At 46.6% G+C, this 14,459-nt stretch overlaps 1 protein-coding gene across 2 annotated transcripts in view; it reads right to left on the minus strand.

The window, feature by feature from the left end:
• Positions 1 to 14,459, minus strand: part of NTRK3 (neurotrophic receptor tyrosine kinase 3) — a 431,855-nt gene that overhangs the window by 57,531 nt on the left and 359,865 nt on the right. For both annotated transcript variants that reach the window (XM_060401597.1, XM_042235650.2), the window contains exons 14-15: positions 10,198 to 10,370; positions 6,936 to 7,179 (exon numbers count right to left, since the gene is read on the minus strand). In XM_060401597.1, the coding sequence (XP_060257580.1) occupies positions 6,936 to 7,179; positions 10,198 to 10,370 (417 nt within the window). The remainder of the gene's footprint in view (positions 1 to 6,935; positions 7,180 to 10,197; positions 10,371 to 14,459) is intronic.

The following is a 14,459-nucleotide window of genomic DNA, read 5'->3' on the forward strand; positions in this document are numbered from 1 at the left end:
TTGTTTTGCAGCAGGTAGAGGCTAGACATAACCGAGAACTTCCCATTTCTGAAGGGTGCTACAAATTAGAAAGAAAAGGATAAATCTCTCACCGATGAGAGTTTCCTTTTGCACAGCTGGAAGGAATAAGGAGGAACCAGTGGAATCCCGGGAGATGCAGGGGAATAGAGCAAACAAACCATCTGTCGGGGATGATTTTGAAGCTGCTCTGCCTGGGGCCACAGGGGTGAAATAGATGACATTTAAGGCTGCTTCCAGCTTCATGTTTCTTTAAAATTGAATGATTTGGCATTTGTTCATCTGTTTTTCTAACACTCCAGGGACGCAGAATGGACTAGGTGGCCTAAAAGATGCATTTGTTAAAAATCTATCCTGACCCTTCATTTCACTGTTATTCTTTTTCAAGGTTACGACGATTCAAAAGAGCAAGAGGCTTTGAGTTCCCAGGCCCTGGCCTTGAGTTCACCTTTCTCAGCCCCATTGATTCCGATGGCTTCTCTTCCATACTCCGCTGCTACCTCCACGGCCAATAGCCTTACTGCCTCTCCCCTGGACCATGGCACGTCCAGCCTTACGGCCTCAGGTCCCGGTGGTCTCTCCTACATGACACTGCCTGGTGGCTCGTCCTCACATAGCCTCTTTTACACTAAAACAGATGACAGATTCCCAAGGCTGTCCTGCATCTACCCATGTCAGAACAGTTGGCCTTTCAAGAGCTGCTACCGTGGTCCCACCCCTCATGAACATTTCCTCCCATGTGTCTTTCATATACCTTAGGTTTGGCTGGTTGAGTGATACACTGTTCTAGATCCCTCTCTCAGTTTGCTGATTTCCAAGCCATCTTCATTCCTCCTAAAATTCAACCCACTGACTGTCTCAAGATCCAAATCATCCATCTAATTAGATGGGCTTTTGAAATTGGTCATCCTATTGCATCACGGTGAAATTACAAATTTTCTTCCTGTTTTATATTCCCTAAGGGAAAAAAATTTTTTTTTGCCCACCCCCCACCTCTGTGGCATGTGGGATCTTAGTTCCAGGACTGGGGATTGAACCAGAGATCCCTGCAGTGGAAGCGTAGTCTTAACCACTGGGCCTCCAGGGAAGTTCCACTCTATGAAAATTCAATTCCCTTGGGAATAAAGATTGCATTCTCCTCATCCTTGCACATAGGGAATTGTACTGAATCCTGTCTCTAACACATAGACCTCCTCAGTGGCTATGCAATTTGGCACAAGGGGAAATAAACCAGCATGGACAGGTTTAGCAAATGCACATGGTGAATTAATCATCCAAAGGCTGTAGGAATGTTCTAACACTGACTTATTGTTGAGGAATCTCAAAGCCGTGAAGACATCACCAACCCTCATCAAGGCTTAGCTATAGAATGAAGACTAACAATGTCTGACCTTTTACTTTCCTGGAAGGTCTTAGAAGACCCTCTTATTTTCCTGGCATAGCACTAAGAGTCTGGTGAGAAAGTGCAAAGTGCCACAATCAGCACGTGTAAAATGAGCACTTCTTCTTTAGCTGGTTTGAGTGGGAGGGCTTACGAGATAGGGTGGGGAGGCATGAGGTGGGAGAATCAGATGGGACTCAAGGGCAGAGCCATTCATCCACGGATCCCCTGCTGCTGCCATCCTGGTTGTCACCTCTGCCACTATTAGGTGCAGCTGGAATACACAGGATCTACTCTAGATCTTATCTGGAGAGCCTAGGACCTCCCCGGTGATCCAGTAGTTAACAATCTGCCTGCCGATGCAGGGAATACAGTTGGATCCCTCATCTGGGAAGATCCCACATGCCACAGAACAACTAAGCCCACGTATAGCTACTGAGCCTGTGCTCTAGAGCTCAGGAGCCAAAGCTATTGAGCCCACATGTTGCAACTATTGAAGCCTTCATACCCCAGAGCGCATGCTCTGCAACAAGAGAAGCCACTGCAATGAGAAGCCTGTGCACTGCAATTAGAGAGAAGCCCTGGCTTACGACAAAAGAGAAAGCCGTGCGGCAGTGAAGACCCAGCACAGCCAAAATCAAACAAATGAAATTAACTGGGGAGCCTGCTGACTGGATCCTGACTCCCAGCTCTGCAAAGCATGGAAGCCCCCCAACCCTCCCAAAAGTGATGCCTCTTCAGGTTCTTCTTGGTCTGGCTTCATCCGCTTCCTGCACTCTGAATTTCCACTCTGACGTCATCCATGCATTGATTCATATTTCTACTGGGTGTTTGCCAGGTTCTAGATCCTGTGCCAAGCACAGAGGATGGCAAAGTGAATAGGAGGGCACTCTCCTGGCCCTCTGGTTCAGTAAGATTGGGGCACGAAGCCCCTCCCCCACCACTCTTCCTGTAGCAACATACCATCTCCCTTCCAAATCAAAACATCTGAAAATATTTCTTTTCTGGAAACCCCAACCTCCTCTTCTTCTAGGACTTTCCTAATTCCAGACCTGACTCCTCAACTTGTAGTGTTGTCTGATACTCTGAGAAAGATATAATGGTACTCAAAACCCACCTTTGTCAAAGCCTGTTTAAAGGCAATCTCTGAAGTGGCTGAGCCAGTGACCCATCAAGGAAAAGGGATCTGTCATGGGGCACAGTCTTAAGAAGACAGAACAAATCGCTCTGGCACTCACTCTGGGGCAGAGCTGTTTGTTTTTCTCTCTCTAAATGTAACAGGAAATTAGGCAGTTCACCTTTGTGTACCACTTTCATATCATCTGCACACAAGCCAGATGGCACCTCTTTGTATTAAGAAATTTAAAAGGAAGACTAGAAGGAGAAGTTTATCTCCACTGCCTCTGCCCTCCTAAACACATCCTGGAATCTACACTGGGCAGGGGAGCACGCATATGCACATACAAACATACACACAACATACGCACACGCCAGAGTGCTACGCATGTAGCTGCACAAGGCGGGCTTCCCAGGTGGCTTAGTGGTAAAGAACCTGCCTGCTGATGCAGGAGATATGAGAGATGCGCGTTTCATCCCTGAATCAGGAAGATACCCTGTAGAACGGAATGGCAACCCACTCCAGTATTCTTGCCTGGAGAATCCCATGGATAGAGGAGCCTGGTTGGCTACAGTCCATGGGGTCGCAAACAGTAGGACGTGACTTAGCACACATGCATGAAGCTGTGTTAGGCACCAGAAACCAGCAAACTCCTAGACCCAGTAGCTTTCAGTAACATACGGTAGCCCAGAGGTGCAAACCTGTCCTGGGTGTCAGCTTGCAGAGACAGTACTTCAGAGTTCTTGCTATCTAATAAATCACCACCTTCCCCTGGAGTCTCAATTGGTATACCAAACAAACAAACAAAAAAATCTTTCATAAATCATCTGCACATGGGCTTGGCTCTAAGGTTCACAAGCAGGACCTTATAAACACTGACCAGAAAAACAGGCAAATACTGATGACCCAGTATTTCTGGTTAAGTTGAACCCTTGGGAGGGAAATTTTCCCTGCGTGGTCAACATAAAGATCTGCTCCTGCAGGGAAGCTGTACTATCCCAGTTTAATTTCCAGCGGTCAGGAGGGCCTTATCTCTGACCCAAAACTTACACCAGGAAGTAAGATTATCCCTGAGGTTCTCCTGCCTGGGGTGTGATGGGAACTAAGGAAAACAAACAACAATTTCTCCAGTTAGAAGTGTATTCCAGGCTCTTTATGCATATTAACTTGCTGAACATCAAAACCAACTCAGTTGAGAGACTATGTTTGTCCTCTTTTGAAAAATGGGACAATTACATAAAGGTTTCAGGAAAATACATTGACATTCCATGGCGGTTAATGGCAGTGTTAGGCTGTGAACACAGGTAAGACTGCACCCACTGTCACCTCGATGTCATCCAGTATGAATAATAAGACTTCCTAGTTTATTACTAGTTTATTACTGATGTGACCTCAGGCAAGTCTTGTTTCACAGAAGTGGGAGTGGGGCTGTGTTCACATTAAAGCATTGGGAGCATCTGAACGTGAAGAAACAACACAGCTGATCTTTGAATATGGAGAGTATAATATCTACCCACCATCAGTGGAGTATGTAGCTCTCTGATGGAGCACTGTGTTTTGACGGCAATGTTGTTATTTAGTCACTAAGTCGTCTCCGACTCTTTTGGGACCCTATGACTATGACTGTAGCCCACCAGGTTCCTCTGTCCATGGGATTTCCTAGGCAAGAACACTGGAGTGGGTCACCATTTCCTCCTCAAAGCGATCTTCGCAACCTAGGGATAGAACCCAAGTCTCCTGAATTGCCAGCGGATTCTTTGTCAGGTGGCGCTAGTGGTAAGAACCTGCCTGCCAATGCAGGAGACATAAGAGATGCGGGTTTGATTCCTGGGTTGGGAAGATCCCCTGGAGAAGGGGATAGCAACCCCTTCCAGTATTCTTGCCTGGAAAATCCCATGGACAGAGGAGCTTGGAGGGCTACATTCCACAGGGTCTCAAAGAACTGTACACCACTAAAGTGCCTTAGCCCACAGGAGACACTGAGGAAGGTCTTGGATTGCAATAGCTCTCCTTTTTAAATTTCATACTTCTTTGGGACCATACATTTTCAAGCCAGCTGGCCTCTGCTTATCTGGCTTAGCCCTCGTGCAAAGGGAACTGTGGCTACCTAGTATAAGAACATTTCCCCATCTCACTCCCTTCCTTGAATTCCAACCTGCCCTAGAGCCCACAGAAGTGAGATAGATTTACTTCTTGTAACTCTCCTGGGAGTAAAGAGTGATAGTTCACAACTGTTTAAGCCAGGGCAAAGCAAGATCATTTGGAGATGGGTTCTTTTCTTTCTTTCTCTCTCTCTCTCTTTTTTAAATCAGAATGGAGAAATAGTAAGCGCACTTCTTAAAGCAAGTTTGAAAGCTGAGGTTGCACACATGCTGTTCAGATACTATTTCCTAAGATCCCAAGATTGGTCTAATCAAAATCCGCCTCACACAGAAAAACAATGATCCATCCCTAGCTTTTATCAACACCAACATAAATCTGAGCTCAGCCAGACAGGCCAGCAAACCCCATTACACAGAGTGCAGAGGCAATTAAATGGTGCCAGCTCCAGCTAGACTCACGAAATCTATGACCCATGGTCCCTTGGTAACCACACCAATGCTTCTCTTGGAAAGAGAACTGGAAAAAATTGGTCTAGATGCTAAAGAAAGACTCCACTTTGATATTTCCTGCCAGGTCTGCCCTGCCCATCAGTCTATGCCTACCACTACATTATGCTTCTTTTTCCAAGTCTAGGGATGCTAAGACTGGGCAGGTGGCTAGACAGAAGAAGGGTTTCTTCTGTCAGCAGAAGGTAGCTTTCTGCTGACATTCTACCTTCCCTACTGTTCGATCTACTTTGCTTTATATCCTCATGATTGTCTATCATCTGCCATCTTTCAGTTATACTGTGAACATGTCAATTTTTAGGCACAAAAGCAGTTTCTCAAATATTCCATTTTCCCCCAGGTTATGGCTAAAATAAAGTGTCTTCACTGCGATATTTAAAATGGATAATCAACAAGGACCTACTGTATAGCATAGGGAACTCTGGACAATGTTATGTTGCAGCCTGGATGGGAGGGGAGTTTGGGAGAGAATGGATACATGTATATGTATGGCTGAGTCCCTTTGCTGTCCACCTGGAACTATCACAACATTGTTCATTGGTTATGCCCCAAAGCAAAATTAAAAGTTAAAAAGATATAAGATAAAGTGTCTTGAGTGATTCATTATAATGTCTGGGCAATGTTTTTTAGGCAAAGCCATCATGAGCATCCAGACAGAGTTGATTTGCAGAAGCCAGTCCCAAACTCCCAGCCTCCTGCCCCACCGTGCTCAGGCCAAAAAGACAGCCCTGTCTGGGTCCTTTGATTCACAATATGATCATTCATTCCGTACAAAGAAGATGAGGGAAATTGCTGTCTTGTCTCTCGACCTCCAAAACATTGCGCCACCCTCTCCTTATATACCATCCAAACTCCTCATCCATTCAAAGTCCCTAAAGTAAATCTCCCATATCCTTGAGGCATCTGCTTCTCTAATCAATATGCAGAAGTTATTTTATCTCTGTATACGGGTTGCACCCACATTTCTCCTTTGGGGAAAAAAATGCCACTGATGCCCACTTGTCCTTTCCCTGGCAATAACAACATTGTCAGAATCACTCCATGATCCATGGGAAAAAGATTCTCAAATATTAAGGGGGAAAATGTGGGGGGTGCAAAGTAAGATACCTATTAATATAAAGTAGAAAACTGTATTGAAGGAAAGTTGAACATAGTGTTTCCTCTCACCATCAAACAGCTTCCCCTAAGGCCCATTTGCAACTGTCTCCAAAGCTGGCAATGAGAACCTGCTTCTTTCACTCATCTTTCTTATACCATTTGGATAATTCTGCTCAGCAACACACTAACCATTTTGATCCTTTGTGTTGGGTTCTGCCTTCTCATTGAGATCTGTCTTTGGAAATGAGCCTATATGGTCACCAGATAATGTTAAAGAACAATAATGTGCTGTGGGTGAGGCCGGGTAGGGAATCGCGTTGAAAGATGTTAAAATGTAGCATCGAGTTGAGCTTGTCCACGTGTGCACTGGGGGATATATGCATATATATGTGTATATATATGTATATATTGGTATCTGTTTGCATGAAGAATGAGTACTGATGGACATAAGAACATAGTGCGTATGTCATTGCAATGTAAGGATACAGTCATGTATTCCTATCCAGGCGGAAGGGATGAGTAAGCTATCAAGAGAAAAACTGACAGGTATGTAGAGACGCAGGCATGGCCAAAGGATAAGCATCAAGTGTCTACCTGGGCACAGGAGTGTATGTGTGTGCTCCAGAGTAACAGGGTTAATGGACAATGACGGAGACATGTGAGCAAGGTGCTAGCTGGGCCATGGATGCTGCGTCGGGGGAGGCCCCCTTACCCTGTAGTAATCGGTGCTGTAGACATCTCTGGACATGCCGAAGTCTCCGATCTTCACCAGCAGGTTGGCTCCAACCAGGCAGTTCCTGGTGGCGAGGTCCCGGTGCACGAAGTGCTGGGAGGCTAGGTACACCATGCCGGAGGCGATCTGACTGGCAATGTGGAGCATCTGGGAGAGCCCCAGCTCGCCTTTCGCCTGGCGCGGTTGCCCATCCACAAGGATCATCGCATCCGGCCCATGGGCCCTGTAGGGGTGGGGGTAGGAGGAGAAGGGAAGAAGCAGAGAGAGTTCAGATCAAGGAGAAATGCCCTCTTGATTTCCTCGTCTCTGGGATGCACCACAGAGATAAATGAAATCTCTTTTCTCAGCCTCCTTGTGGCCTATTTCTATCTACCCCAAACTCCATTATGTGAGCCTGATTAGGGTGAAATATGACAATTAAGATTACCAGCTAAGAAGACAGCAGACTCGTTTTAATGAATCAAGGAGTGAATGTACTCTTTTGGATATTTCACTGCCATCCAGGGGCTTCCCAGTTCCTTCATGTCTACTACAGAGTAATTAATAAAATGATAATTAACAGTTACATAACCCTGACTACGTTCCATGCACAGCTTTATGTATCTCTAATGTACTAATTCCCTTAATCATCCCCCCACCCCAATTTTGAGATAAGGAAACTGAGGGACATCATCTGGTCAAAGTCTTACAGCAGCTGCATGGGTGACACGTGACTATGGAGGAGGGTTTAAAACTATTCAGAGAGCTTGTTAAAAAGATTCCTGAGCCCCGCCTCTTATGATTCTGATTGGCTAGGTAGAGCTCTTTCAGTGCATTTCCTGCAAGCTCCCAGTAATGATGCATCCAGTAGTGATACAGTCCACACTGCGGGTAGCACTGCTCTTCAGTCGACACTCCTAGCCTCCCCACCGTGGATGGCAGGACAGGGTGAAGAGAGCCTGTGACCCTAGGCAAAGACCTGGGAGCCACAGCACCCACTGCATCCCAAATCATGGCCCAGATTTGTTATCCAAACACCTTGCCCTGTCATATCAGTCACTTTTAGTATTCATCTTTTTTCCAGGAAGCCCAGTGAGCCGTAACCACACCCAGGGCTTTATTTATGAAGTTGTGAGCCAAGGAGCCCCACTGTACAGAGAAGCCTTGGCCTGTTTTATTGCTTCTCCAATTTCCACTGAAAGGCACCGTTAAATATAAACACGTTCATTTTATTATCTCCTGTGGGCATTGCCTCCCTCATGGGCTCTGCCTCCCTCGTGCCTCTAGAGGAGAGCAACTGCATTAGCTCACAAGGGAGATGGACCAGCAGACAAGCTCCATTCCAGTTTATCGGAAGAATGCACTGGATTCCCTAAAACCCACCAACTGGGAGATGCGAGAGCAGGAAGGACCTTCTGCCCTCTTTTTCTTCCTCTTCCCGTAGAGTAGGCATGACAGGGACATAGAGCAGTACTCAGGACCTCTGTTTAGCCTTGCCGGTGGGGTTGCTTAGGTCTGAATGTACCACTGAATCAATGAGGAGGGTTTGATGGAAAAACAGAACATATCCCTTGACTTCAGAAGAATGGAAGCACAAGAAGAGGAAAATCTCAAGTATTGAGAAAAGATGCTGTTTGTTTTAGAAACTATCATGGTTCACAGGTCTGATAAAATAATATTGCAATACTTTTAATCATAGCTGCCATTGGTTGAACACTTGTCCAGGCTTTACACAAATATAGTCACTGAATACTTATAACAACTCACATATGAAGCAGTTACCAATAGTCTTGTTTTCCAGGAGAGAATTAAGAGTTAATAACTTGTTCTAGGTTACATCACTAAGACATCCAGGATATGAACCCAAGTCTGTCTCATGCTAAGGACTTAGTTCTTCAGGAAAGGAGTAAATTTCACCATGAAATCAAGTTTAGGAGGTTTAGAACATCCTACAGATACTTTCAAATCCTCTAGGGCCAGTTTTGGAAACCTGGTATCTACCCTTTCCATTTCCTCCCTCTTCCATTTCCTCTTCAAAGCATAGCACTCATTTGAATGTCCCACCTCAAGGGGATGCTCATCAGGTTTAGGGGAGTATGCTAGCGTTTACCATAACCCACACATGAGCTCTGGAAATCTCATTCTCAGCAGTAGAACTCAAAAGTTGGCTATGCAAAGACCACACCCTAAAAGCATCCAGGGCCTGAGTGTTCAATATGTTTTATGAGACCCTGGATTGCACACACTCTCACACATGCTTGCTCCCTCCACATCTGGGCAGTAATTGGAGACAGCAGGTGTGGGAGGCAGAGAAATGCTAACTCTGCTCTATTGGTGAGATGCTATCTTCTCTAGGGAAGGTAGATTTCACATCTTCCCAACCCCTATTTGTAACTCCATCCAGCACTTCTGGCTGGGGTTCCAGTCTCTTAGAAGCTCTATCAAGAGCCTCTCAAAATCCAGATGATCTTGCTCCAGGCTTGGGGAAACCCTTTTTACAAAAAAAATCCAATCCTTATAGAACAGTGCCAGCCAACAGGACTTTCTATTAATGGAAATGCTCTGTACCACACTGTCCAATATGGTAGCCACTCATCACATGTGGCGACTGAGTACTTGAAGTGTGTCTGGAGAGACAGAGGAATTTTTACATTTTACTTAAATTTAGTCATTGTAGATTTAAATTTAAATAGCCATATATGGCTACTGTACTGGATAGCACAGTTCTAAATTTATCTGGGGGAAAATCTGCCCTTTTTTTCAACCATCTGTCTCCCCATGAGTTTGTAACCTTGTCCTTTCTTATTCATCATCAAAAAGTCTCTGACAAGGAGGCTTTCAGGAGGCGTGGTAGGGACTAGCCTCACTTTGCAAGCGAGAACATAAGACATGAAGTCAGAAAGCTACTCAGAACATCAGGGGGAAAACTGGCCCTTTAGAATCTTAAAGCTGGAAGTTACACGCTGACCCCTCGGGGCTCCCTCCTTGGAGCCATTCCAGACCTCGCCCTTCTTCTCAGTCTACCTGAGAATTGGGAAGAAGAGTGCAGGTTACTTTTCATAGCATCCTCAACTTCCCTCCCGAGAAATCAGGGGCAGAGGTCCGCATCCAATTGCTCAGGAGGTAATGTAGAAGAATGAAAGGCTGCCTCTCGTTTCTAATCCCCAGACTGAAGTGTTCGGAGGAGCAACGGGACTTCTGGCTCCAGAGAGGACCCAGGGGTTCAGTGGGGGTGACAGGAGGGGTGGCCGTCCTGGCATACCTGAGGAACTTGTTCAGGTCTCCGTGCTTCATGTACTCGAAGACCATGATGAGGGGATCCCCGTCACCGCACACGCCGTAGAACTTAACGATGTGTTCGTGCTGCAAGTTGGTGAGCAGCTCGGCCTCCCTCTGGAAATCCTTCCGGGCTGCCAGGGTGGGGTCCTTCAGGGCCTGGAAACAGCATGGGACACTGGCTATTAGCAACTACAGGCCGGGGCTTGTCTAGTTCCTTCCCGGGCAGAAAGCTGGTGCCCGTCCCAGACACAATGCTGATCCCCAACAAGTAAGATCTTAATCGAGCTTTAAAGACCATGAGACTAAGTCACAAAAGCCAGGCCTGACTCGTGCTTCCTTCAGCATTGTGAACCTTATAGAAACAGAAGCCAACTTTCTGGTATCTATGTCACATCTGCCAGCTAGGAAGTCCTAGGCTTCCTCTGAGATTAATGTGAATGACAGAGGAGGTGGGGAGCTGGGAGGTGGGATACCTGACGACCCCCATCCCCAAAGATTTCCTCGAAGAAATGGTCTCACAATTAAAACAAACACTGGGGAAACCACTGCCCCCAATTATTTTAACTTTGCAAATTAGCCTATACCCACAGCCCATCCAAAATCAGGCTGACAACATAATTAAGTTTCCTTACTCTTTCTCTTCCTTGATTTTAGATTGTGAAGTGAATATTTGTAGAGAAACAACGGGGCTTCCCAGGTGGCGCTAGTGGTAAAGATCCCTCCTGCCAATGCAGGAGACATAAGAGATGGGGGTTCGACCCCTGGTGAGGTGGAGGTGAGGAGGATCCCCTGGAGGAGGGCATGGCAACCCAGTCCAGTAGGCTTGCCGGGGGAATCCCATGGACAGAGGAGTCTGGTGGGCTACAGTCCGTGGGGTCACAAACAGTCGGACACGACTGAAGCGACTTAGCACGCATGCACACACGTGAACACCTTGGCTTCTATAAAGGCATTTTCGCCCTCCTTCTAGATGGAAGCATTGGGGGGTAAGGCGGACTAGAGCTGTGGGAATGGCATTCAATGGGCAGAAGCCCCAGGACCCAGCCAGGACTAGGGCCTGTGGCAGACCTGGCCTACCCCGTTAAGTCCCAGGGTAGGATGGGAGGATGGGCAGCCGGCAGCCATGGAAATGTCACACCTCGGCCCCTTTTGGAGAATCCAGTATGCAGGGGAAGCGCGAGACCAGGCCCCTTGCCCTGGGACCCAGGAAGATAAATGGAAGAGCAATGCTCAAAAGGACTATCCGGGACTTCCCTGGTGGTCCTGTGGTTAAGACTTCACCTTCCAATGCAGGGGGCTTAGGTTCGATCCCTGGCTGGGGACTTAGGATCCCACATGCCTTGCGGCCAAAAAACCAAAACTCAAAACAGAAGCAATGTTGTAACAAACTCAGTAAAGACTTAAAAGAAGTTTGTCGGTGAACAGGGACTTTCTAAGACCAAAAGGGAAGGGTGAGACCAGGGCACATCCAAGGGAGCTTGAATAGGGCGCTGCCCTGGGGGCGCAGGCATGTCGGCCATGGCAAACGATGGACTGTGAAGGGGAGGGTCATTCCTGCAGGAGGAGCCGCCTGGGCAGGTGTGCTCACAAATGCCTTCAGCCTTCCTTCCCCTCCCCATGAGATCAGAAGGCAACTGGAGCCAAAAGTCCACTTGCTTCAGCTGACAGTTTAGTGACCCCAAGAGACAGGACATGAGGCAATGAAGGACTGGGTGAGCACTTCACATGTCATTTTCAGGGTAGTGAGAATCTAACAGGAGATTGGTTTTCATTCCCTCTGCCAGTTTCTGGCCTTTTCTGGTTATTTAGGCTAAGTTCCTCCATAGACGATGCTACTATTGAAAAACCTCCCTAGCCAGACATCTTTTTCTTGCCACGGCAACCCCCATTAGCTGAAATCCACAGGGATGCCTTGGCTTACAGCACTGCAGGAATGTGAATGTGTGAAAATTGTATCGAGGGGGCCCATCAAACCTCCATCAGTCATTAGCATACATTAGAGATGATGGACTCACAGCTTTAAAAGGGCCCTAGATATCATCTTTGGTTTCCGCCTGCTCACTTCCGGTGTTGGAAAAACTGATGCTCCATCCTGTTTGGGGATCAGCACACATTCACACATCTTAAATGATGGAAGCTAAGAGTTTAATTAGACCACAGTGATCTCTTGGTGCTGGGCTTCCTTGAGGTCTCAAAGCTCAGTGGCAATGCCTCTAGGGCCACGGTCTCTCAGCCAGTGATCAAGGCTCACTCCAATGTCAACAAGCACCACCCTTCCTTCTCTTCAACACTTGGAGTTTTCACCAAAAATCTGTTGAATAAATGATCCTAGTGTTGACCAGTGTTGGAAGCCACTTCATACAGCTTTCCCATTTTATAGGTGAGAAAACTGAGGTCCAGAACAGGGAAATGATTTGCCAAAGATCATTCGAGAAGTAACAGCTTGAGCATGACATCCAGGATACATTCCTGTCCAGCTTACCTGCTTGAGTTAATTTATCAGATCAATTAAGTCAATGGGCAGGTCCCCAGGGGAAAAGTGGGCACAGAAATTAAAAGATGTGAAAGGGCAGAGGAGAGGGTCAGGAAAGGTGAAGAGTGTGGGCTGCCAGCAGAATAAAGGGGTCTGACAAGGATGCCAGGTTTAGAGGGCGGGCCAAGGTCAAAGGGATGTGGGAGGGCCCCTGGTCCATTGCTGATTTTTACCAGCTCTTATCTCATGTGCTTTTTGCTTCACCTCTGGCTGCCTTCTCAGAAAAGCTACCTGATAATAAAGGCTGCCATAGGTTGTCTTGGGTTCACATCCAACCAGGACAAAGTTGTGTGCAAAGCTTTTTTGGTACAGAAGAAGGCAGAGGGTCATGGTGAAAGGAAATCTCTCTCTGTGACCCAGGTCCTGAGCTGCATGAGCGGGGGTGTGGGTATGTATAGGATGACTGCCAGTGATTTATTTATTTTCATGAAGCAAAAGAAGAGGGGAAAAAAAGGAACCCAGCATGGGTGGGATGGGAGAATACAAAGATTTATGTGAACCCTGGATTTATGAGAGGGAAAAGCAGATCAAATTTGGGGCCAGCCAAATGGCCACTCTCCATCTCTGTAAATCATTCTCTCACACAGTCTGGACGCCATTGGCAGCCATTGGATATTTCCGTTCTCAGCTCTCGAGGAGTGCCAGCCGGCATCCCTAAGGCCAGTGCCCTACACTGCAGGGCAGAAAGGAGTTACACATTCGGGAGATGGGGCACAAAGCAACCGCTGTCTCTCTTAGTCTTCCTGCACCTCTTCTTCTGCCGGTTCTTTCTCCACCTTCAGGATGGGCTTTCCAGCTCTCCCAGATTAAACCTGAAGTTCCTGTGTAATTGGCAAGGGGTCTGTTTTGGCAACTGGAATCCAGAGCTGCAAGTGGCCCAGGTCCCCAAGGGTTGACGCAATTGGGAAAGAGATGCCAAGAGAGGAATCTTGAGGAGGAAAATCAGTTCAGAGACTGTCGTGTGCCTCTCAGCATCTTCTTCAACGCTGGGAAACTTCATGATGGGTCACTCACCAGCCAGGGGCATGGGAGGGAGCAGGGGTTCCTTGCTGCTGCCAACTGTTGGTTCAGGGAAACGGGGTTGCCAAGGAGTCCCTGAAGCCAGGCAGGTGGCTGCCTAGACCCTTCCTGTAGCATCCATAGTGCAATGAGAAGAGCTGGAATTTTCCTTTCTGATCTCCTCCGCCCCCACCAAATCTGAAGACATTTCCTTTTCCAGTCTCCCATCTATGTACATCAAGTTTCAAGTTCACTCCCAGCTCTGGGTGTCAGTGGGGCTGTGAGTTGGATAGGAGGGAAGGATCTAGATGCCAGAACATTCACCATTCTCAACACTTCCCAACACCTTGAGTCATTTCACATCATCTTTTCCAGTCTTGGTGTTTTGCTACTTTCCATTTCCTTTTTCTTTTATTACAGTGGAGATATTTCAATTTCAAATTTTATTAATATACTGAAACACATTTTATTACATGTGAAGAACTACACATATCCCTAGACACTAGAGCTTAGTTTTACTTATTTTTTTACTTTTAAATGAGTGAAATCACACATGTATCTATGCATATATATTTCTGTATCTGTCTTTTTTCATTCAACATTGATTTTGAGATTCTTCCAAGTTGTTGCATGTAGCTGTAGTTCATTCATTTTCCTCGTTGAAGAGTTTCCCACTGAAAGAATATATCACATTTATTTGTCCGTGCTGCTAG

The sequence above is a fragment of the Ovis aries genome, chromosome 18, assembly GCF_016772045.2.
Source record: "Ovis aries strain OAR_USU_Benz2616 breed Rambouillet chromosome 18, ARS-UI_Ramb_v3.0, whole genome shotgun sequence".
Classification (NCBI taxonomy): domain Eukaryota; kingdom Metazoa; phylum Chordata; class Mammalia; order Artiodactyla; family Bovidae; genus Ovis; species Ovis aries.